This window comes from Falco cherrug, chromosome 7, assembly GCF_023634085.1.
Source record: "Falco cherrug isolate bFalChe1 chromosome 7, bFalChe1.pri, whole genome shotgun sequence".
NCBI classification, from domain to species: Eukaryota; Metazoa; Chordata; class Aves; order Falconiformes; family Falconidae; genus Falco; species Falco cherrug.
Genome location: NC_073703.1, coordinates 59,738,032 through 59,763,256, shown reverse-complemented (window position 1 = coordinate 59,763,256; position 25,225 = coordinate 59,738,032). Strand labels below are relative to the sequence as shown.

The window sequence follows — 25,225 nt, the reverse complement described above, 5'->3', positions numbered from 1 at the left end:
ATCATATTGAATGTAGATCTCCTGAGATTTGTTTCTAAGGAAGGGAATATCTAAGGATTGAGAAAGTTGTATTATATAGAGTGCATTTCTTAAGTGTTTGTCTGTGGAATGTAAGAGTACAGCAACCTTGAGGGAGACCGATCTGTTTACTTTTTGTTTTTATTGAACCTGAAATTTACTGCTCTTCTGAAAATTCAGTGTTGGGAAATTCTCTGTTCATTCTTAGGGCTCATTGTCATGCAACATGTCAAGTGATAGTTTTGACACCTCTTATTTCTCAGTGCAATACTGAAGGAAGCAAGTTGATTAATGTAATTTATACAGCAAATCTGCAGTGATCTTATTATTGGTTTTGTATTGAGGGACTTGATGACTAAGTGTTCCTAAGGACTAAACTGATTTTTTTCGTATTTCTAAGATAAAGCTCTTAACTTCTGCATAGATGACTTCTATTACATTTTAACCATGTGATGGTTACAAATGAAGTTTTAAAAAAATAATTCCTAAAATCAGTCAAATATGTATATAAGCAATTACAGAAAGTGATGCTAAAAGTCTGCTAATATTGACAAAAATGTCAAAAACCCGACTATGAAGTACATTCATATGTGGCAATCTTTCTGTTCAACCTTTTGAAGATTATTATGCATACAATTGTATATAAAAGATTTTTTGAGGGCTTTTTTCATAGGGTGGATTTTTGGGTTGTGTTTATTTTTGTAACATTATTTCTGTAGTATATTGCTTTGTAGGATCACTCAGCTCATTAACCTGTATAATTGAAAAATACGAGATCTAGGTAATATCTAGTAAATATGGAGACTTAATTCTATTTCGTCAAGTGCTGCAGAAGTATTTCCAGAAGAAGGAAGTAGTTTGGCTGTGAGCGTTTAGGAGCAGATGGCTCCCTCTGTGTATGATTGCAGCTATATTATTTTCCTCTCCATTATCAGCAAACTGAAGATTAAATAAGGCCCAGCAGCTGCAGCTGGCAACTAAGATTTGTCAAATACTTACGAAAAGGTGCTGACCAATGAAAGAAGACTAATAGAAGGGAAGGAGACCATCGTTTACAGGTGACTTGAGTTTTGGAAAGAGTTGAGAACTGCAGAGTTTTGGAAAGAGTTGAGAACTGCATTCAAGTCCATGAGCATAAAAGCTTTCATAACCTTTCTTAGGTGATAATTATCAAAGTATGCAGGGGGTTTTTTTGTAAAAAAGATCTGTGTGCACACAGTAATTTCCAAACGTTTGAAGTATGGTATTGCATGCATGTAAAGTGATTATTAAAAAAAAAAAAAAAAACAAGCCACTTTTATATCTATTTTATGTGTACTTCCGTATTTATGTATAAGGATACTATTTTTTTGTTGTCTTATCCTCAGCTAGTGAAAATTGGGGTAACAAGCTGGGCTTGTGAAATTGTCTGGTCATTTGCTGCCTTAGGTACTAGAGGAGGGCAAATTATGTATACTTGTAGTTTTCTACAGAAGGCTGTTAGCTTTCTTTTGAATTAGAGGCAGTGGTACGGTATTTTTTAGAATCTAAGAAACATAATTGCAGTTGAATGTATTTGTTGGGTTTGTTCAACTCTCTCCATCCCCTTCCATTGGGAGCCCACTGTTTAAAACAGCTGATTCTGGATCTTGGTCTCTACACTTTATCTTGAAGTACCTGTGCAATCCTTACTAAGTCTGGTGTTGGTTTTCCCCCCCACCCCCTTCTCTATTGCCATGCACTGTTTGGTGAATTACTCTTTCTCACCAAGTGGCAGTGGTTAGTTGAGAATGCTTTGATGACAGACTCTTAACTGAAATGTAACTGTCTTGTTCTCACTAGGATTTTAAATTTTAATTGATCAAATCATTAGTTGGCTAATGCAAGGTGAAAGAACGCATTATAATTTGGTTTATTATTAAGCAGAAGGCCAGGGGGGCTAAAATCAGGGCTGATGTGTGAAGTTCTATATGTTAATCACTTACTCTTGAGAAAGGAGCAATGCAAGAATGCTATCCTCGTTAGACTGTTTCAGACTCTTAACCACTGAAAGTAATGAAAGTGTACAACCATTGCTTTTAACAGAATCTTCAAGGGGATGGATTAGGTGCTGATTAAAGCTCTGCTGTTTCTTAGTCCATCTTCAGCTCTGTAGAACAAAGTGGTCTCAGCTTTACTCCCCATATTCTATTTTTCTAATCCCTCTTTCAAGAAAAATATGTATTAAGTCTTGTCTTGAATTAGCTATCCAATGACTTCAGTCAATTTAAAGTCATAATGAGGGCAAATGAGTCTGTGGTTTCTTGTAATGATGGCCAGTCCAGTAATACCATTAACTATTTAAATTCTGTATTCACATGTGCAAATTCCCTTGTCTTCCATAGGATTTTGGCTTGCAAATGACAAAATATAAGTCCTTTCACTTTGTAGTGAAGAGACTAATTCTTTCTCAACAAACTTTACTACCTTTATTTTTCAACTACTGTAGTTTTCCACTAGACCTTTTGCATTAGTTAAGATAGCTTGTATGTTCTACTGTATTCATTGTTATCTACTAAGCAGGCAAGTGGGAAGCTTCATTACTTATTTGTAAGTTAGGTGGGTAATATGATTGATGCTTTAAAAAAAAAAAAAAGCATTCTTTTTCTCCATATAGAACTTCACACAAAAATCAATTCTCCCGTGATACTCTGACCTTCAGCTGTCTTCAGTAGTAAGTAAAATGTGAATCCATAAAATAGTTGTTTCCTGTATAATGGATTTATAAATCCTGTATTTGCATTCATGTAATCTGTTCAATATACTGGCATTAAAACCTAAAATGCTTAAAAGTATGCTGTGTACCTATTTTAATAAGGCTTTGGGTTTGGAAGAAAATATATAGTAGAATTTATGCAAACAATGCCATAAGGATGAAAATGTGTGCATATATTAAAATGTTTAACATGACTGCTATTTATGCCTTCTTTTAGAGTTACTATACTAATACCTTTATTTCAAGGCAAAGTTGCCAGCATTTATGAACAGAAAATAATACTTAGTCTCTAGGGCAGAAATATTGTTGTTAATGACTGACTGAAATTATTAATGTGAAACAGTTTGGTTTTGGTGTTTTGTGTCTTTTTTTTTTTTTTTTTTCCTTCCTTCCAAGCCAGACTTCATTGCTTTGATTTGGGAACAGAATGGAATAAAATCCTTTTTTTTTTTTTTTGTGTGTTTTCAGGCTCGGATAGCGTTTTTACAAGGGGAAAGAAAGGGTCAAGAAAATTTGAAGAAAGATTTAGTAAGAAGAATAAAAATGTTAGAATATGCATTAAAACAAGAAAGGTAGGTATAAAAACTGTTCCGTTTTTATCTGACCTGGAAGACTTTACAGACTAGAAGGAATTCGATCACATTGTGAACTATCTTTGCTAGGTGATTCTATGTTACTTTATGTAAACTGTCTTTATGGTTGGTCATTTTTACACTATGTTTTCTGACTAAATGTTAGTGTCTGCTATAATAAAAAGTATAATTTTCAAATTGTTTGGGCTAGTGTCCTAAACACACAAAGTTCAAATTGCAGTTTCTCTTTTATGAGTTAGAGAATAGTATATTAAGGAAGAACAAACATTCTAAAACTGTTTCTGCCTTATTACTATGCCTTTATCTGCTCTTCAGTGGTATTAAACTTGAAAGGAATAGAAATACTTTTCTCTTGATTCCCTACAACTACTTTGTGTGTGTTGCACGATGGAAACTATATTTTGTGACATAACAGAATCCTTTAAAAGTTAGTATTACATTTTGAAGTATTGGGTTTTTATTCTAGTCTCAGTGGGTATGTTTTCTGTAGCATTAATTAATGCTTTAAAAATTAAAATTCCATTCAGTCCATGCAGGCTAATGGCCTTCAAACCTGTGTGTTCTTCTGTCGTCTGGTTATTTTGTTTGACCAAAATTAGTACTTGATTTTGCAAAACCACTAGGGAAATAATCTTGTCATTTGCCTATATTTTCAGTAGTGGACTCAATTCTTATATTTAATTTTATCTTGCTCTTAAAATGTAGCTGAATTCAACAGTGTAAACATCTTGAGGATCAGACAACAAAAGAGATAGCTTTAGTTGTTCATTTTGATTTGAGGGGGACATTTCTGCCAGAGCAATCTTAAAAATTTGTAGCAGAGTATTGTGAGGCTTCACCTGGACATTAAGTTAGTTGTCCAAGTGTATGTCTAAATGTATGTTAAATTTTCAGTTAGTAGTATGGGTAAGTGACTAGTACAGAAATAACTTTGATTAGTTAGTTTCATATTAAAAATAATGTTTTGGCAAGGATGCGGACATACCTCTGTGTGAACATTCCAGTATAAAGGTGCTTCAGAAAAGGGCATATGTTCATGTGGAAAGCAATATCAGCACATGTGTTTTCTGGTAAAGTAATAGGCAGAAAGGATCTATTTCTTCATTCAGCCCTGTCCTCAAAATGGAAAGTAACTCAAGGTTTCCAACCAGTGTAAGGCTGAAAGTTAGGTGCTTACATCATATAGGTAATGTCCAAGTCATGCTGGATTCAAGGCAGATGAAAAGTATGCAAAGTGTTTGGGTGTGGGTGCTCTTATAAAGAACACTGCATGTATCAAAGGAATAATATGCTATTATAGCAGACCCAAGTGTCTTGGGTATAAGTAACTTTGTGAAGTTGGAGACCAGTTTGGTTCTTTTGGCAGTAATAAACTCTGTGCTGCACCAAGAGGCTTTCTGCAAATGCATACCATAAGGCTGTGAGGATTGCCTACTTATTGAAATACATCAGAGGCAGTTAATTACAGCTGGAGTGTGAAGACATCATATAACAGAATGCAGAAGATGAGTGGTGTTGGTGAAAGCTCACTCCTGCTTTCTCCTGAAATGCAGCTGCCTTCATAGTTTGCCTTCCCATGAAATTCCAAAATTCATCTGATGGGCAAGAAACTTGTAAACATATGTACAAAAGAAGCAGAACAGCAGAAACATGCAGTTTGCTTTAGTTCTTGTGGCTAGTGGTACAAGCCAACACTGCATACTTTTCAAGAGGAAAATCCTTGCTTAAGTCCCAGCCAGAATTCTCATGAAGATTGCTAAAAACAGGAACTGAAACTCTGGGGTTGATTGGTGAATGTGTGGGAGGCAACAAGGAAGTTTTCTGTTATTTTTTTTGCTACAAATGCTCAGTAGTTTGAGGGGATCTAATTGCAAGAGTATGACCAATTGAGTAAGGAAAGCAAGTAGGTACTGACTTGCCAGTAAATCATCCAAGAATGTAATAGGTTAATTTCTTGGTTGTTGCACTGAATGAAGAGTTCAGGACAATGGATGTTATTTTTTTGCCATTCTTCCTCTGAGTAAAGAATCATAACTAATGAAGAAAAACCAGTGTCTAAAGCAAAAGAAATCATGAGAATTTCAGGTCTGAAAATTCTTGACAACAGTTTTTAATGTTGCACCTGATTCTTCTCTACGTCCTTTTTCCTCCTCTTGTTGCTGACTCCCTGATGCTGTCAAAAAGTTTCATGCAGTGAAATATCAGATTATAGGGAGTCAGAAACAAACTCATTCAGGCAATGATAGCTGTTGTGATTTCTCAGAAGGGTATGAAACAGGACATCATTATGTAAGATTAAATAAAATCCAGTAGTAGTTACAAAACAGCTTGATATTTCTGGTATTTATCCCTAAGTCTGTGTACAATGTGTGATAAAGTTTTAGAGAAGTAATTTTTAATTATTTTAATATCCTTAAATATTTTGGTAGTTCTGTATCAATTTCTGTAATAAAATTAGGCCTGTAGTTGTATGTATAGGATTGTTTGTCGCTAGTGTATATTCCTTTATGGTGCTCTGCAGACCAGTCAGACCACTTCTGTTGTGTACTCTGAGCCACTCTGCTCCAAGCTTCATTAGCATGGTTGTGTTTAAATTAATAAGGCTTGCTGAGATCATAAAACTGTGGCTATATTTTGACTTCATGTGGTTTGGACTGGAGCTGGCTTGTATCCTTGAGTGGTGGGATTCAACAGTTAAATAGCAGCAAGCAGTTAAAACAACTTAGGGCACTGTTTGTCCTCTTTTTTTCACTCATGGAAATTTAGCCTTAGAAGAATATCAAGTCAATACTCAAAGGATTCAAAAGATGCCTCTTGTAGAATTCAGTTACTGTGTGATATGGGGGAGTAACATCCCTGACTTGTCAACAACACTGTAGCTAGTTAGTGATTTTTAAGATCTGTAATAATTACCCTTGTTTGTGTGAAATTATGGAAAGGAATACATGTGCAAATATATAGTTTATTGGAATTTAAAAATTTAATTTCTTGCTGTGAAATTGAAGTTGAGCATCAGATGTGATGTGAAAGACACAACTGACCTGGTTACATGCAGCAATATTTTGGCTTATTTGTAGTGACTAGTCATTGGTATAATTTTAGATTAGATATAACATCATTATCTTCTCTAATGAACAATTAAAGCAGAATTTTAATTGTTTTGAAATTGTAGCTCTAGAATGGAACAACTGCTCCTAAATAGTATTCGCCACAGCTCTAAATTGAACAGCTTTAAGTTGGCTTTCCAATTAGTGATTTTATTGGTTTCGCTTATGAATTGAGCCAAAACATTTCATCAGCTTTATTTAGTTTCACGGTTTCTTAATTATTTTTTTTGTGGTGGGTGGTTGTTTTGGGTTTTTTTTTAGCCCCGAATGTACAGTACTTTATAGGGCATATAAGTCATAGTATGCACTTTTATCTGGAAAGCTTGGTGGAACACTGCCCTCTTACAATATGGAACAAAGATTTGCCTCTCACTTTAAGGAGAACACCTAGGGTAGGCAGTCTTGGTAGTGCATGGATGAAATATGAACTATTGAAAAATAATTTTAAAAAATATTGTGTTTAATTGGCAGTGAGTCAGATTCAGGTCACACAAATACTTAGTCTTCAGGAGCCTTACAGTTTTTCATGTTTTTTAGCATTACAGTGTAATTGCTATGGAATGCAGGATTTTATCTTACTGTAAAGGGTCAATAGTGCCATCTACTGACAGTTTGTTAATGAGACTGTTCCTAATTGCAATTATAGCAAAACTTCTGTAGTTCAGAAAACGTTCTATACCATCAAATATATCAGGCAGCATTTGAGATTAACTTTTACCTTCAGTTTGGAAAAAATTGCAGCAGTGGCTCAGCTATTTGAGAAGATGTGTTAGAAATTCTTGATTTTGTCCAGCATGTGCTCTATTATGTATCTTACCTTGAGAAATTTCATGTTTGGGTATAGTATTTAAAATTGGTGGGAGCTAGATACAGTTAAGGTGTTCTTAAAACTTTTGTCAAATGTTTGGTTTGGAATTATGAAGACGGCTGTATTTTATAGAAAATGTGGCTTCTAGCATTTTTACGGAGAACTTGCAGGGCTCTACTATGGAATATTTAGAGTTCTTTTCCCTGAGATTCTGAGTATTTTTGCAAAGGATCTTTGAGGTAAAAGCCAAACTATGAAAAGTCTAGGATAAAGTTAGAGAATTCCAGGATACAGGTGTAAGTAGTTCATGTGCTATTCCTGGAGGTAAAGGGAGATGAAGACATTTTCATAGGCAGCTTGGGTAGAGAATAGGATTTGGAAGGCTTGTGCATACTTGCATCGAAATAGTATCATCAAGATAAAGTTTTTAAAAAATGATGGAGAATGAGAGGTCAGGGGATGGGAAGGAGTGAGGCATGTTTGCATAAGTGGCCTGAGCAGGAATTGGAAGCTAAGCCTCCAGTCAATGAGGAAGAGAAAATCAGTAAGAGAATACATGTGATGAGGGAAAGTAGCACTCTAATGTGGTTGCTTCTTCAGAGGGAAAGATGCTTTTCATAAGGAAAGACAGAGCAGGAGAGAAATTGACGTGGAAATTCTGGGTGGCAAATAGGCAGGGATCTCAAATAGGAGGCTCATTCATTGTAGTATGATTGGCTGACTGTGACAGTGCTACAACTGAAAAAATAACCTGTGCTAAATAATTGAACCTACTGGTTTTTGAAAGGTTCTTTTAGTAGTTGACACATGAAAAACCCCACGTTGTTGGTGAACATTCTAAACTTTGTAAGTTATTTGCTAATTGTAAATAATTGTAAAAAGACTATCTCAACTGTGTTCTTGAAAGACTAGAAATAATTGTATGATGCAGTAATTGCCACAACAGTTTTATTGTGATAAATTGTATTGTGTTAGTATGGTTGTTTTAAATGGGAATAGTAGAATGCTTAGAGTTGATAAAAGCATTGTATGCTAATTTGTTAAAACATTTGCATACTTTTTCAGGGCAAAATACCATAAGTTGAAATATGGCACAGAATTGAACCAAGGTGACTTGAAAATGCCAACTTTTGAATCAGGTAACTTTTTGACAATAGTCTGTTTTAGTATAATTTGCTTATATACTGTTCTAGATTTACTCAGTTAAATTTATTGCATCTTGCAGTCGTGTCCCCCCCCCCCCCCCCCCCGCTTAGATGTGTTACAGAGAAGATGTCCAAGAAGGGCTTGGTATTGGGTAAATACTATTTAATCTGAAAATCAAAATTAATTGACCTCTCCTTTTTTGAAAGAGGTCTGAATGTTGAAGAAAGCTTTAAATAAGGTTACACAATTCCTTATTTAGCTGCTGCTTCTCATTATTTCTCATAATACCCCTTGAAGGATTTAATATTTATTTGCGTTGTGCCATCTATTCAGAAGGAAAGCGTAAGTTCAGAATAAACATAAGAAATACTATCAGGCTTTGGTACTTCTATGGGATGCTAGTTTTTAAAGAACGAGGAAGAAAAAGTATTGTACTGCATTGACTGGAAAAAATTTTGTTGAGCTTCTGTTTTTATCTTAAATCAAGGAAGAAAAGTCCTAAGAGGAAAAAAAATAGGCTATCTTTACTGGTACCCTGGAGTGCATCCAATGTAGATAAAAAGTTGATAATAACAGTTTTACTTTTCACAATATTGCAGAGAGAGGAAAACATTTTTCATAACTGTGGACTATGTAATGAGCAGAACTGCACCTGGTTTCTCTTGAAATATAGGTCTTTGGGAAGTTACATTGTTGGCCTGTGTTTGTGTAGTGTACCTTTAAAATTGTGGTTTACAGATTTGTATTCCTCATTCCCCCTTTTTTAAAATTCTGTTGGTTTCTCTTCTGCTTTAGAAGTGCCACATTTTGAGTATTTTTCTATCCACTTGAAACTAGCAATAATGATTCATATTTGTTTGATGGGATTTTTTGTATGTATTTATAAGCAGTATAAGTTAGGTGTTAACTAGGTCTCCAAATGCTGATACATGTCACTGCTTCTGTTAACGTTATTTCCCATGTTGCTTTCCAAGCATCTCTGTTTTGTGAGAGATAAAGCCTGTTTTCTTAACAGTAACACTTCAGCTGATCAGGCCAAGGTTTTCTTTTGTGTACAAGTTAAATCTTTTTGTCTAGTTCCTTTTGTGCATGTAAAGGGTAAGGATTTTTTAATTGATGCTTCAGCAAAGAATTATAAAAAAAATTAAGAAATGCTCCATAAGACTGCATCTAATTTAAAGCTTTTTTAAGATTTGCTTTTAGTTTCATTGCTATCTTGTAAAAAGTAAATTGATCTTTAAAAAAAACCAACAAAACAAAAAACCCCACTAAACAAAAAACCCCACCCAACTGTGATGCTGTATCTTTCAGAAGAAACCAAAGATATGGAGGTTCCCGCAGTACCTCAAAATAGCCAATTGACCTGGAAGCAAGGCAGACAGTTACTGAGACAGTAAGTAACCTTGTTGAATGTTGGTTTATTCAAAGTTTTCCCTGAAGTGTGAGGAGCTGTATACATGCTTACTCTATGAAACAGGGTAATTGAGGTGAGTAAATAGCGGTTTCTTTTTCACAACTTCATAGTCTTGAGCTTTAAGCAGTTTAGGGTAAGGTTTTCCATATGAGATGGGTAGTGATGAAGCTTATTTTTCCATAAAAAACATAATGCTGGTATTAATTTTTAACAGTCAATACTAATTTCTTTCATTTTTCCCTCAAATATAATTTTTTTTTTCTCTTAATGCATGTAGGTATCTTCAGGAAGTAGGTTATACAGATACAATATTGGATGTACGCTCCCAGCGGGTAAGGTCTTTGCTTGGGCTCTCCAATTCAGAACCAAACGGTTCAGTAGAGACAAAGAACTTAGAACAGATCCTTAATGGGGGTGAATCTCCTTCATCAAAACAAAAGGGACAGGAAATAAAAAGGTAAGTGAAAAGATAAGTAATGCATAAAGTTTGTTTTACTTAGTCATTGATATCTACTAGTCAGTTTGAGTATATGAATGCCTATGAGTGCAGCTGACTACAAATGATTACGAACTTAATTGAAATTGATTATACATAGGAACACATGTATCTATATTACATAAATGTCTTCTATTTATATTATATATATGAAAATATATAGTGTATTGAAGTTGAATTTGTCATATAACCACTTTGGAGTTGTTATTTTAAGGAAAGATTCTGATGAGTAGTTCTTTTATCATAAGGAATTAGACACCTGTAGAAACTTCTTCGTACAACCATTTCTTGTTCTGCTCATTTTAAAGCCCTTAAGCTGTTAGGTAGCTATTGCATTTAATCTGATTAATCTTCTAGAATCTCTTCAGCAAGTAAAATGGATTCTGCCTTAATGTTTTTATTTATGTAGGAATTCTGGTGATGTTCTTGAAACATTTAACTTCTTAGAAAATGCAGATGATAGTGATGAAGAAGAAGAGAGTGACATGATAGAAGATATTGCAGAAGGAAAAGAAAAGCACCGGATAAATAAGAAACACAAAGTAAAATATTTTTTTTTAAAAAAATTTTGATACAGATCTGAAATCCCCTTTAAAAAATGGAAATTATTTTTGCCCAGATGATTATAAATGTGTCATGTTAAAATGTTGTTGCCCCTTTGTAATTTGAATGGATTGTAAGCAGTTGTGTTACTGGTGAATTTGGTGGTTTATTCAACATATTACCTTGAAAACTTAAAATCAACCAACCAACCTGTTTGCAAATATGAATTAATTGCTTAAAGTGATAATTGATTTTTTCATCTTGGCTTCTCTGCATATTTTGAGTCCCTTAATGAGGCAAATTTAAGATACTAGAATCTGCACCCTTTCTGAATTTTGGAGAAGGTAGGAACAACTCATTAGGGGAAGCTGAATTATGTAATGGGGCAAAACCAGTTCCATGTCAAATATGTGTTTAATTCTTCCTTTTATGCATGTGATATTTTTTACTGTGATATTTTAAGAGCCTGGCAGATAGTTGTCTCCAGGTGACCTTGTGTTTAAGGTTCAATTAAGTTTTGCCCTGTTTTATTTTCGTCTTTAGTTTTCCATTCCATGAGCAGCTTTCTGGGTAGGATAGGCTGTATTACCCGTCCCTTTTTAGTTCTTTTTCTTCTGTATTAGAAGAGTCTTCCTGTCATTGGGGCGTCTTTATGTAAAGATGTTGATTTATAAACATTATACTGACAGTTTTATTGCTTTTTGCTCAGTAGAGTATTCTGTAGCTTGATGACCCCTCTGGCTGCACTGAATTTCCTGAAATAGCTAGCAGCATTAGCTTGGCTTGATGCAAGTCTTAATCTCCCAACTTGACTTGTCAGGAATGGTTTTCTACCATACCTTTGGTATTAACTTGTACTTCTGGGAAATAGATTAATCAACCAATCAGTTGAATCTTTTTTTGTTCTGAGGCAGTAGATAGTCTGATAAAAAGATTGTCTAATAAGTAAATCTCTTAAGCACGTATGAAGACACTACACTAATTTTTTGACTCTTGACAAAGCTTGTTCTTTTTATAGAAAACAGAAGGATTGCATATAGTTACCTTTGTAAAAATTGTCTCTTTCTGCAAAACTAAAAATATTCTACAAGTCATAGAAACATAACCCCATGTTATGTGGAAATAGTCTCTACCCGCAGAATAAAAGAAAGCTTTTTACTGATGCCTTGGTAGGGAGGAGGGTTGTTTAAGATGAAGGTGTGGTAAAACTAGTAAAAAGACACTTTTCTGAAACCACTGTATTTTCCATGCTTACGGTTAACACTGAAATAGAACTGGAAAGCAAAAAAGAAAAAATGCTTCTGGACCAGTAGAAAACACAGCTTGTTTGTAAAGCTGCTGTGCAGAACTATTGATATTGCAAGAAAAATAAGAAAACTTTCCAACTGATATGTTTTACGTTAAAAATTAAGACCGGGATGTACAAGATTGCTTTTGTTGTGAAGCCTAGTGTCAGTATTCTTTTAGTTTCCTCATTATCACTAGACTACTGATCAAAAGCAGCTCTAAATCTGATTATATCGTGTCTTTTTACATTTCATGTTGAAAAATGTTTTCCTCTGTAACCAAGTACTCGGAGTAAGTCTATATCACTTCTAACCTAAATATTTCAGTAGAAAATCTGTTCATGATTCAAATGCTGAAAAATGTTTATCTGCTTGTAGATTGGTAATGAAGGGTTAGCTGCTGACCTAACAGATGACCCAGATACTGAAGAAGCTTTGAAAGAATTTGATTTTTTAGTGACAGCTGAAGATGGTGAGGGAGCTGGAGAAGCTCGAAGTTCAGGAGATGGAACAGAGTGGGGTAAGATGCTAACAAAAGCATTTAGAAAAGAAAGGAATACTTGTTCATGATAGTACATAAGAGTTGCAGTACCTTCTAAGGTGGTATGGATGTGTGGATGATTGTGATGATCAAATTACTGACGCTTACTTCATAGTGTATTGGATGCTTCGTGTATATATATATATGTATATCTATGCTGTTGTATTTGCCACAAATACAATTAGTAGTTACATTTGTTTCAGGTTGTAGTTTTGATTCCAAAACTAAAAGAGAATATTTTCTTTCTTGAAAAAGAAAGGTTAGACTTCTGAAAGTTTTCATACCTGAATTAAATTTGCTTTCAAACCTAGATTATCTTCCCCCCTATTTTTTTCTGATCAGGAGTTGTAAACTTTTTGTGCTCAAGTTAAATGAATTTTTTTGGTGTACTTGTTAAACTGGGCAATTAGTATATTTAGTTCTTCTGGCTGAGATTTTTAGATGTTACTGCTAATGTGGCTTGCATTAGTAGAATCAATAAAGCACTTTTGTACTGGCCCAACTTTTTATTTATTTGTTTTAATTTTAGAGTAGATAATAAAATTAAGTAGGTTACTAATCTAATGTGAAAGAAAATATGCTAAATCAGAAACTCCTGGAGCCTACCTGTTTCAAAAGAAGAAATTGCAAGAGGGAGAGATTTTGGGTAGGGAAAGAATATGAACTAAGTAATTTCACATCTGCCTTGAAATGAGAAATTGACTTGTCTTCGTTTATGAACTGTGGTACAAGCAATTTTGTGGTTGCATACTCTAAGCCTTTCATTGTAAGGCCAAAAAGTGCCACTAGATCACCTTGTTTGACCATTTTGTGTCATTGAGGCAATTTGTCATACTTGGATAAACACCTCAGTGAGCAATAAGAATATAAGGGTCTACAGAAATCAAAATACTGGCATGTGTTGCAGGAAAATCTAGAAAAGTCTTGATTTTGAAGGTACCAAGGGTTAGAAAGCATTCCTTCCTGGAAATTAGTATCAAAGGGTCCGTTACCTTTATTTTTAAAACTCAGTCTTATTTCTAGTTGGAAGATAAAGCCAGAAAAACTGTTACCTTCTAGTTTTGGTGATACGTATGTATTTTTAGAAGCATTTTAGTGGCTTGGTGTTGTTCCCCTTCAAAGACAATGTTATTTGATTAGTTTCTTGATCATCTTTTTATCTAGCTGAACAAGCAGATCTCTTGGTATAAGACATCTCGTAAGACCCGAGGTCAAGGTTTTGACTTTACATTTGAAGGGATGTTGCAAGCTTAGTGATGCAGAAAGTTCTGGTTCTAGCTTCAGTCTTATAACTATTGTATATAGAAGGAAAGATAGCTTTATACTACAATTCATACAATCAAAGATTTATCGATTTTATTCAAAGCAGACAGCTGAAATTGACTGAACTAGCTTTTTGTCATGGTTTAACCCTAGCTGGGAACTAAGTACTGCATGCTTCCCTCCTCCTGCCTGGTGGGATGGGGAGAAGAATTGGAAGAAGGTAAAATTTGTGGGTTGAGGTAAGAACAGTTTAATAACTGAAATAAAGTAAAACAATAATACTAGTAATCGTAATGAAAAGGAGAGGGGCAGGGAGTGGAATAAAACCCAAGAAACCTGGTTTCAGCTGCAGTAGTGTTAATTTTATTCTTAGTAGCTGGTACAGTGCTGTTTTGGATTTAAGATGAGAATAATGTAGATAACACACTGATGTTTCACTTGTTGTTAAGTGGTGCTTACTCTAAGTCAAAGACTTTGAGTTCCCTGTGCCCTGCCAGCGAGCAGGTGCACCAGAAGCCGGGAGGGAGCTGAGCCAGGGCAGGTGACCCGAACGAGCCAAAGGGATATTCCGTACCATGGAACGTCACGCTCAGTATATAAACTGGGGGGAGTTGGGGGGGGGGGGGGCGGGGGCGGGCGGGAGGCTATTGCTGTTTGGAGACTGGCTGGGCATCAGTGGGTGGTGAGCAATTGTGCATCTCGTAGGTTTTTTTTTTTCACTTGAGTTTTATGCCTCTCTTATTCTTTCCTTCTCATTACTGTTGTTATTATAATACTGTGTTTTATTTCAATTATTAATTTGTTCTTATCTCAACCCACGGGTTTTACCTTTTTCCAATTCTCCTCATCCCACCAGGGTGTGGGGGGAGTGAGTGAGTGAGTGGCTGCGTGGTACTTCGCTGACTGCGGTTAAACCACAACAGTGGTGGGGGTATTGTGATTTATTTGCAATGCTGTCTTTGCAAGTTAAATTTTTTCAAACTTGTTTTTGAGCGATTCATTTGCTGGCTGTCATGGTTTAACCCCAGCTGGCAGCTAAGCATCACACAGCTGTGTGCTCACTCCCACTGCATCAGGATGGGGGAGAGAACTGGAAGAGCAGAAGTGAGAAAACTTGTGGGTTGAGATAAAGACAGTTTAAAAAATGCAGAGCAAAAGCCATGCATGCAAACAAAGCAAAACAGGGAATTAATTCACCACTTACCATCAGCAGGCAGGTGTTAAGCCATCTCCAGGAAAGCAGATCTCCAACATATATAATGGTTACTTGGGAACACAAATGCCATCACTCCAAACATGTCGTGTCCCCCCTTCCTTCTTCTTCTCCAGCTTAATATACTGAGTATGATACAGAATATTCCTTTGGCTAGTTCGGATCAGCTGCCCTGGCTCTGTCCCCTCCCAGTTTCTTGTGCCCCTCCAGCCCTCTCACGGGCAGGGCCTGAGAAACTGAGAAGTCCTTGACTTAGTATAAACATTACTTAACATACTGATGGTTTTAGTTGTTGCTATCAGCATTATTCTCACACCCAATCCAAAACACAGCACTGTACCAGCTACTGAGAAGAAAATCAACTCTGTCCCAGCTGAAACCAGCACAGTCCCAAACTTAAAAATAAAATTTAAAAATCTACTTTAAAAATTGGATTGACCCACCACACTTTTCAGAAAGCAGTTTGAATATCTTTTATTACAGTTTAAGTGAACCTATAGCAAAAGTGAGGCAGAACATTTTAGGGGTTTTTACACACTTGTGACTGCTTTTATGTGACAGCTGGTTTAACTGCAGTAATTCCATTGCTGCCAAAACACTCATGTCTGAGGCAAGGAAGTGGCAAAGAAGGAATAAACATAAACTCACTTTCATCTTAAGAAGTATGTGTTCTAAGTCTTGCCATATGAAGACAATATTCATAAGTTGCATATTTTGTACTAACTTACTATTTAAATGAGTCAGAAGACATACTTCCAACTGTAGTAGCAATGCTTTTTTTTAATAGTACGTCACTGATTTTAATACAGCTGTTCTTTTAAATAGATTTTAAGGATACAATCTGTCAAGTCCTGGGGTTGTTTTTTAAAGATCAGTGTATAAGTTTGACATTTAAAGATAATGTTTCTTTATTATGTGTCAAAAATAATATTTCAAATACTGTCCCACTTAAATGCCTTCTAAACTAAAATATTGCCTAAACCATTTTATTTTAGCTTGTGACATTTTTTTGAACTCAGTGAACTGTTATTACTTGAAATCTCAGGTGCATCCATTTATTTATTTAGAGGGGGAACTTCATTTAAAGGAATACTTGCCATTATTTTCTAAACCATTTCATCAATCATCAACCTTAGAATTTCAGTTAAAACTGATACTTTCTTCATAATGTAAATAGCTGTTCTGTTGGGTTATCTGCTTAGCTTTTTTTTTTTTTTCTTTCTTCCTGTGTTAGCTTTCCTGTTACTGGCATCCTTTTATCACGTCTTGCTCTTGCAAAGATTTGGGCTCTCTGAAAAAATGTAAATGTTTACTTATGTATTTCTTTATAATGCTTTTGTTTAGTATCTGGAAACTAAACTTGTGATGTTTAGGCTCAAAACCTATAGCCTAGTTTTGCTTTATTATTACTTTCAATACTTAATCATCAAAGTGTTATCTGTAAGTCTAACTTCAGATATGTTAAAATACTTCATCACCAAATTTGATAGTTAACATCTTCACTATTGGAAATTTCTTCAAATCAGCCACTGAGTGTGGAAGTTTGGATTGCTTTTTTCCCCTTCCTATAGTACAGCTTTTTATGTACATGTTCTTTTTTTGTGACTCATTTAATATACTTCAATCTTAAATTATTTTCAAACATTATGATCTAAAATTCTTTCATGTGTCATGCTTTACTTAGGAATGGCTTATCTTCAAAACAGTAAAAGATGAGCAAATTCAAACAGTTAAATAAAGAATTTAAAGTATGCAGCATACTTAAAAAATGAATGTATGTTTTTAGATTTAAAAGTTTATAAATGCCTTGTGATACAGCATTGCCAGGAAAAAGATGCATATAGAATCTCTGTTTAAGCAAACAGGAATAAATACATATTGTTACATATTACAGATATTACATATTATCTAGTCTTCTTATTCTGCTTATGATTTCAGTCACTTAACTACGTGTTCATCACTTAATTTCTGCTCTCCATGAAACACAAAAGTTCTTTTTACAGATGGACCATGAGTCAGAGAATGACTGACTGTGCCCAGAATTCTGGGTGGCAGTGTGACTAGAATCCAGTGGTCCTCTGGGTCATCTTTTAAAGTTAAATCTATTTACAATATTTTTTTCATTATTTCTTCATTAAATGGTGTTGAACAATGTAGATCCTCTGCACTATCCTTGATGCCAGTTTAGTGTGGGTTATAAACACTGCAGGCAGTTTGAGGAATTTCTCGACTAAGGGGGAATTGTGGAGCTCTTCTGGTTACGTGGCTCTTTTCTGATATAGCTGAATATATTTAGGTGCACCAGAGAGAAACACTGCTGGGTGTTTCTGAAAATCGTAATTGAAATTAATTTCACAGCCTCTGTGTTTAATCAGTTAGTGTTTTGTCTAGTTCTCTATTTACAACCTACGTTTCAGCAGCTGATAGCGTTGTTTTTGAGTATTCATGTTTGCAGGCTTATGTTTTTTCCTGTTTTCCCGGTTCCTTCAGATCCATTGTCTTGATCGGTAATGCCCTGTTTGTTTTGCCATCTACAGTAATTTTCTAAACTTCTAGTGTAGAACACAGACTGAACGTGTTACTTCAGTTTTGTTGTGACCATCGATGAATTATGTAGACTACTCCTAGTTTAATACACCACACTTTTAAAAACGTACCAGAATGACAGTTTTGTTGTGGGGTATTTTATTTTGTACAACAAGCATTGCATTGCTGTTACATATGGTCAGCTTCTAGTCCAGTTTAATTCTTGAATCCTTCTCTGCAATCCTCAAATCTGGCTGATTATTTTCCTTTTATTAACGGTGCTCTGGATTTTTTTTAATTTTAACATGTTCTTAAATTAATTTTCTTTCATTGGGTTTTAGGTGTTTGGATTTTTTTAATTGTCTTTCCTGATTTCCTTCCTCTTTTGGTTGGGCATATCCTCTGACTTACCTTTCTGTGCCTCTTGCATCACCTGACAAATCACTAGTCTTCTCTGTCAGTGTTTTGGCCCTGCGACCATAAATACTGAGGTCTTTGTGTCTGCAGTTTGGTAGTTGTAGCTGCAGTTTGGTGTAGGATGTCATTGCTCCATTCCCCTCTTCGCAGTTCTTTGTGGACAGCTAGGGGACTGTGCCCTTATGGTGCCCGTTTCACGCCTTTCCCACCCTTGCTGTTTCTGTATTCCACCTCTTTGAAGATTGTTTCTCTTTGTCATTGATCAGCCCTTTTTGAATGATGGTAGATGCATCAGTATCCTAGGATATCTCCTCATTTGTTGTCATGTTTTGTCATGAAACATGTACTTGGAATAATGCCTACTGGTTTGCATCCTAAATTCATGTTTGTTTGTTTCTACTGTGTATGGCTCTGCTTGTGCACTTTCATGACTGTGATGGTTATAACTTCAAAAAGTGCTATTTTATAGAAACACTGATATTGTAGATATGATTGGAAGTTGGCAAATGAGGAGCTTAGTTTTATTATTTTATGCCTAAAGAATTTGCGAGCATAAGCTTAACTGGCATACAAACCAAGTTTAGCTGTTGCCCAGCAAAAGTGCTGCTGCAAATGTTACATTTATCTTGTCATAGAAACGAGTTTATTCTTTTATTAATTCTATATTTCTAGACATGTTTGAGATGGATAGTTTAGAGAAGTGGAGGCTTGACTTTTCTTGGAGAATAATTAACTCTGCAATATTGGTCAAACAGAGAAAGATGTGTCTTCTGAAACTACTGTGGAATGTTGTATTTCTGCTAATTGTAATTTAATTGCTGGAATGCAGTGAGATGACACTTTATTCACCTATGAAATTACTTTTCTTCATCTTTATGTAAAAACCTGTACCTATAGACATGTTTCCCTTGTTCTGTGTAGGACTAAAATTTCTTTCTTGTGCATGTAGAATGAGTGTGAGAGGATGCATGGTGGTCTTCACGAATAAACTGGCACTGACTTACTCAGCTTGCATTTTCATGAGATATGTAGCATGAATACTTTTATTTGCTTATTCAACACTGGCTGAATAATTTCTTAACATTGTCTTTCTAAAGATGCAGTAATTGTTTCTGAAAACAAATGAATTTTTGTGTATTTTGAAGTATCTTAACATAAACAATTACTTATGAAGCTTAATTTGTTTGCTCCTTAGTAACAAATTAACATACAATTTTCAAATATGTAACTGATACTATACAGTGCCTTGGAAAACTGTATGAAATGAAACTTAGTATTTTGTAAACTTACAACTGAGACTGCACCTTTAAAGTAAAGATTTCTTAAGAACTTTCATTAATGCTCTTATACAGCTATAATAGTAAATCGCCAACAGCTTGCATTGCCAATTGCTGATTTTTTTTCTTTTAACAATATGCTGCATGTAGACAAAGATGACCTGTCCCCAACTGCTGAGGTTTGGGATGTAGACCAGGGACTAATAAGTAAACTGAAGGAACAGTACAAGAAGGAACGAAAGGGGAAGAAAGGGGTAAAGAGTAAGTGCAGATTCTGAATCTTGTAATGCAACGCTTTTTTGCCTATCTCTATAGAGGACATTTTTTTCTCACAAGTTCTGTTTTTGTGTTTTTCATTAAGCATCGTTTTCTGTAATGGGGGCAACCAACTTTAACTTTCTAGCTGCTGAATGTGAATATGTCAAAACCTTTGACAGCTATTTCATAGATGAGAAATGTTGAAAACATAAAAATTTAAGGTTAAATGGGTAAAGAGCTTAATGCTTTGAAATGTGAGTGTAAAAATAATGAACAACTTGCATTTTGAGGATATTGCTACTCTGAGGAGTTTTCTGAAAGATGTAAACTTTATCTGCTTCTTAAAGTATAGTACTGTCGTACTGTGGGGGGGTGTTATTTAGTTTTTTAACATGAGCTTGAATCAAGCTGTAATTGGTATTCATGGGCTTGTAATTATTTTTACAATTTAAGGCAATGCGAATTAAAAAATGCCTGTAATGCAAATACAAACTTTTTTTGTGGCTTTCTTTAGGATATAATCTTTATTTTACGGTGCCCTTCACTTCTCTGTGCAGTTACCACATTTTGGTTGGCACTTCTTTACTTTCAAAGGGTTTTCAAACCAGTTGACCTATTTGAACTATGTATGTTGAACTGAACTTCGATATTGAAGTACCTGGTAAAAGTGCTTTTGTATGTCATCAACTACACAAAGCTCTTGGTGGACTCAATATCACTCTCGAGAAGCTGCCTTGATTGCAGTTTTTTTTTTGAAAGTATGTTATAACATACTTTTCTGTTTCTGGCAATATTTAGTAAAATTTTTTTTCTCTCTATTTGAAAAATTGTGTGAATATGTACTAACTAAATTAAATGATAATTAAAATATAACACTTGAAGAATAATTCTATAATTATCAAGATTTGAATTTACTTGTAACATCTAATAAATTAAAATTCAGTTAGCGCATGTTGATTGGTTTTGTCAGCAATTTTGCATGATTTGCATGTACACACATACATTTGAATAGAAAATCTTTGAAGTAAAGATTTTTGCCTAGTCTTTGGTTTTATTAGAATTTACAATAGTAATCTGGATGTAAATCAGCAGTTGATACAACATTTAGAGAAAGTATTTTGTAGGGTTAGAAATTTCCTTTTAATACTAAAATGGGACTTTCTGTTTGTAATTTTCTTATTAAACTTCACAATTTAGACTCTTGGAAGCACAGTGGAATTCCAGATAACATTCCAGTGTTATTCTGGAAGTGCAGAATAACAGCAAATGTTTTGAGTTCTGGAAAAAAGAAAGTCATTCTTTGGGGGATTTTCATACTTCTCTCAAAAATTGTGCCTTTAGGTTATCCCATACAGAAAGTTCTTGAAACCGTACTTCTGGTTTGATTCTAATCTTTTCACAGCCATCACACCAATTAATTTCTACTTTCTGGCTTATGCAAGGCAAAGCAGCTGTAAAACAGGATCAAGTAATGCTGTTCCAAGATTATAAATTGTGTGGAAAAACTCTTCTCGGGTCTCCAAATTTGTTATAGTGGCATTATTTTGGATCATCTAGAAAGGATTTCATCTTTGCTGCACTTGTGGCTTCCTTGGTTGCTATGCAGTCAAGAATTTCTGTAACCTTTTGGTTTTCCATCTGTAAATCTTAAAATTTCCAGAAGAGGAGCATAATTTTCCTCTATCAAAAATAGCTAATTTGTCAAAAATTGGCATTTGAATGGTATACATTACAGACTTAAATTTGTTGTCAGCATTGTTTAAAATAAATAATGATGATTCTCTCTAAAATGTCCTGTTGCAAAATTTAAAACTGTGCAATGTTATTATCAAAACTTTCTTTCCTGTCCACTTTCCTGCCATTCAGCAAGGTATAACATGTTTTGTACCGTGAATGGCATGACATGATGGCCATCAGTTATTGTTTGACGTATGTTGTCTTTTGATAATGTGTGTTCCGCTATCAAAGCTTAAAAGGAGTATGTTCTTAACCTAAAGTAATTTTGAAACCTGCTAATGCTCACGTAGAGGGGATATTTAGGACACTGCTGTGCATCACAGTGCTGTGAGGTCACGTAAGTCACTGTTTAAAATTTTGGGTTGTAAATTCAAATTCTCCATTGAGAAACTCTGAGCTCATATAGGTAATCTCATAGGGTGCTTTGTGGGATTCTGCACTCGTGCCACATTTATGACAGTAGTTTCTGATTAAATATTGGCCTCTAAATCGCTAAGCTAATTGAATGAGAACTCCACACACAGTAAAAGTATATGTTTAAGGTTGGGCAGGTTTGTTTAAATTGTTTGATTCGTAGACTTTTTCCCTCAGCTTTTTAATATTCTGAGACTGAAAATAATGTTGAAGGCTTCTTTATTCCTGCTTCTCTTGTCTGATCATTCGTGAACATCATTCTGAATATTCGGCTCTTACTTCACTCTTCAGCATATTGTCAGACTTTTATCAGAACGTATTTTGAGCAGTATCAGAATTTATCTGCATGGCAATACATGTCTCATCATGAAGATCAAATATACGTACCTTGACTATCACCTCTTGCAATACTTTGAGAACAGCATAACAGGCAGACATTCTAGTGGGTTCTTTTGTTGGATATGCTTCTGATAACTGCCATAATCTGTATATAGACGTCTTCTTAACAGGGTCTTCATAGCCCTGGCCCAGGTATGGTAACTTTCATTCCAAATGAGAGATAAGTAAGTGAACAGGAGTAGGTTGGATTCTATTTTGATACTTCTGTAATCTGCATTTGTATGTTTTTCTGGGTGGAACACTTAAGTGTAGGTCATACTCTGTCAATACGTTTTCATAATATAATACACTTGGGGGGGCGGGGCATGGGGCGCTAGGGAGGCTTTCTGTCATGATAATAGTCACCATCTAGGTAGAAATACTATTTCCTTATGATCTTTTTTAAAACAAAAAAAACCAAACCCTCACAACAAACCAAAAACCACCCCGAACTCTAATTGCCTTTAAAACATCAGCTGTACTGTAAAATAACCCAAAACCTGCTTATTGAAGAGTTCTTATATTAAAAAAAATAAACCATAACACCAAAAAAACCCCAACCACAACCTGTCCTGGACTTCATTGTGCTAAATAGGTAAGGAGTTAGGTTTGATGTCTACAAAACCAGGCTTACCTTTTATAGTCATATGCTGAATTTAAGGCCAGTTTCTTGCCCAAGTTTGATCTTTTTTGGTGGGTAAATCAGCAGATGACTGCTTTTCAGATACAGTCTGTCACACTTTCAGAATGTAGTAGTGATGATGATGCATATCTCATTTTGTACTATCAGGTCAGTGTAATTTGTTCTTAGCAGTTTGAAAAATAGTTTTCACATCTTGCATTGTGTATGTACATCACTGTTAAAATGAAGATCCTTTTACTGCTTTTCCTTAGTTTCCTTGGAAACATTAATAATTTTTTTACTTTCTTGCCCCTTTCCCCTCAGTCTAATTTTTCTGTATTTATGAAACTATCTGTCCCACTCACTTTGCTAGCCTTGATTCTGGAAATACAGCGTAAAAGTCAGTAGGCATGAAAACGGATTTGGATTTTGCCATCTTCATTACCATCACCTGTAGGATATACAAGGATCCCTGTGTTATATTCAGACTTGGGCTATTACATCTTGGAGCTAAAAGAAACGTGCTTACAGCTTCTCAGGCTACAATTTTTAAGCACTGAATATTCAACTAATTTTTTCACTTTTGATCTCCAAAGGAGGATACACTGAGATGGGATTGTATGTGTTTTGCTTTTGTTCATAACAGGTTCATGTTTCTCGACTTATTTTTGTTCTAGTGTTTTCTTGACAAAACACAGTCATAGAATTGAACATAGCTGCTTATGCAGAGGCAACACATCCTTATCTTTAAAATCTCTTTTGATATTTAAAATACTTCAAGAGTTATATGAAGGTACACTTGCACTTACTTGAAATCCGCAGTTTTCTGCGATAGTGGCACAATCTTGAATATTGACATCTTTCAGCATGAAATAACAGAGTTGTTGTTGGGAACAACAGTTGCTCTTTTGTAAACTTCAGAAAGGAGTTTGTCTGTATTGTATTATGGGTTGAGGGCTGTTCAGAGGTTAAGCCTCTGAAGGACAAGAAATGACTAAACATACTGAAAAACATTAAAAGGCAAGTGCATCAGTATCAGTCCCCTAAACAGTGACATGCTAAATGACTGGCAGTTTCAAGGTAGCAGAGCAGGGGAGCTGCGTCTAGTTACTACTGAGTGTGCTCTGAGACAAACTTCTCATACCCATGCATTTGGTGTGAAAGCACCTCCAAAAGATGCTTTCAGTTTGGATGTGAGTAAGAGTTCATAAGCCATCTTTGGCATTTTCCATCCATGTGTTCATGCATTCTGTCATGGAGAAGAAAATATGTTTTCTTCTGGCAACCAAAGGGTATATTAAACAGTTTAGGGTACCACTCAGACTTTTATCCCATCATTTATTGATTACTCTACAGTATCTTCAAGAATGTATCTGCTGCTGCTTGCTGTAGGTGGCTGGCTGACAGCCAACTGGAATATAGATAAAAGGTAGCTTTGTGGTCAGCATGGTAGAGACCTGGCCATATTAAGAAATTTTTTTTTATATATATATATATAAATATGAGATTGCACCTGCTGACTGCAGTTAAGTATTGTACACTTGAAATCCTAGTAGTCTAGTGGCTATTAGAAAAAAATGTTAGTGCAAAAAAGACTTTCCTCATTTTTATTGTTTTACACTCGCTTCATCAGATGAGATCACAAGTTTCTAGACTCACTTCTACATGTGAGTGAAATGAAACTTAACCACTGAAGAAATCTGTTTTGTTGCATAAGGGAAAATTTTGGAAGCCTTTTGTATTCTCAAACGATTTCTGGGTAGCAGCCTTCATAGATTCAATTGGAATAGTGTGTTCTGTAAAGTAAAGAAAAATACTAAAAGCACAAAACAGAAAATGAGAGTTCTATATTTTTTGGCAAAATTAAAATGTTATGCAAGTATTAATGAAAAGAGTTGTATGGCATCCCTCTTGGGGTATGCATGGTATATTTGTAGTGTGATTCTACGTCCAGAAATATTTTTCATTGCCATTCCTCTCCCCAGAGGATTTTCTGTTATCTCCAGAGAATTCAATTATTGGTGTGGATACTTGTCTTTGGACACATCAATTTGAACCTTTTGTCAGTGAGATCTAAAAATTGAAATGATCCGGTATTACTTGAAAGTGTGGTTTAGTGTTTAACTGTTTAAGTGAGTGGTTCTGCTTTTGCTAAGTTGTCTGTAATGCTAGTGTTTGTTTTACTGTTTTGAGGATAAAGCTTTTGTTTAAGTTTCTAATTCCTTTTTAATAAAAGTGATACATGTCACTTCAGGGTATAAGAAATTGTTTGCTAATGTTTACTTTACTAAAAAATTGATATATTTAATAATTAAGTTCTAATATGCCCTTTTAAAGATGGTGAACGCTTATGTTTTAGCAAGTTTAAAAGCATAGCTTTTGGCAGCACGGCAGTAGGGGTTTTATTTTAAATGTCTTGCATTGTTGTTGATTG

At 35.0% G+C, this 25,225-nt stretch overlaps 1 protein-coding gene and 1 long non-coding RNA gene across 2 annotated transcripts in view; both read left to right on the top strand.

Annotated features, from left to right (window-relative positions):
- Positions 1-25,225, top strand: part of STRN3 (striatin 3) — a 66,869-nt gene that overhangs the window by 18,101 nt on the left and 23,543 nt on the right. Inside the window, 7 exon segments of the mRNA XM_055715893.1 lie at positions 3,221-3,324; positions 8,326-8,399; positions 9,718-9,799; positions 10,098-10,277; positions 10,726-10,858; positions 12,524-12,665; positions 19,533-19,643. Coding sequence (XP_055571868.1) covers positions 3,221-3,324; positions 8,326-8,399; positions 9,718-9,799; positions 10,098-10,277; positions 10,726-10,858; positions 12,524-12,665; positions 19,533-19,643 — 826 coding nt within the window.
- Positions 19,650-25,075, top strand: LOC129736478 (uncharacterized). Its single transcript, XR_008733126.1, has 2 exons — positions 19,650-23,674; positions 23,720-25,075. It is a non-coding gene; the product is annotated as an uncharacterized LOC129736478 (long non-coding RNA).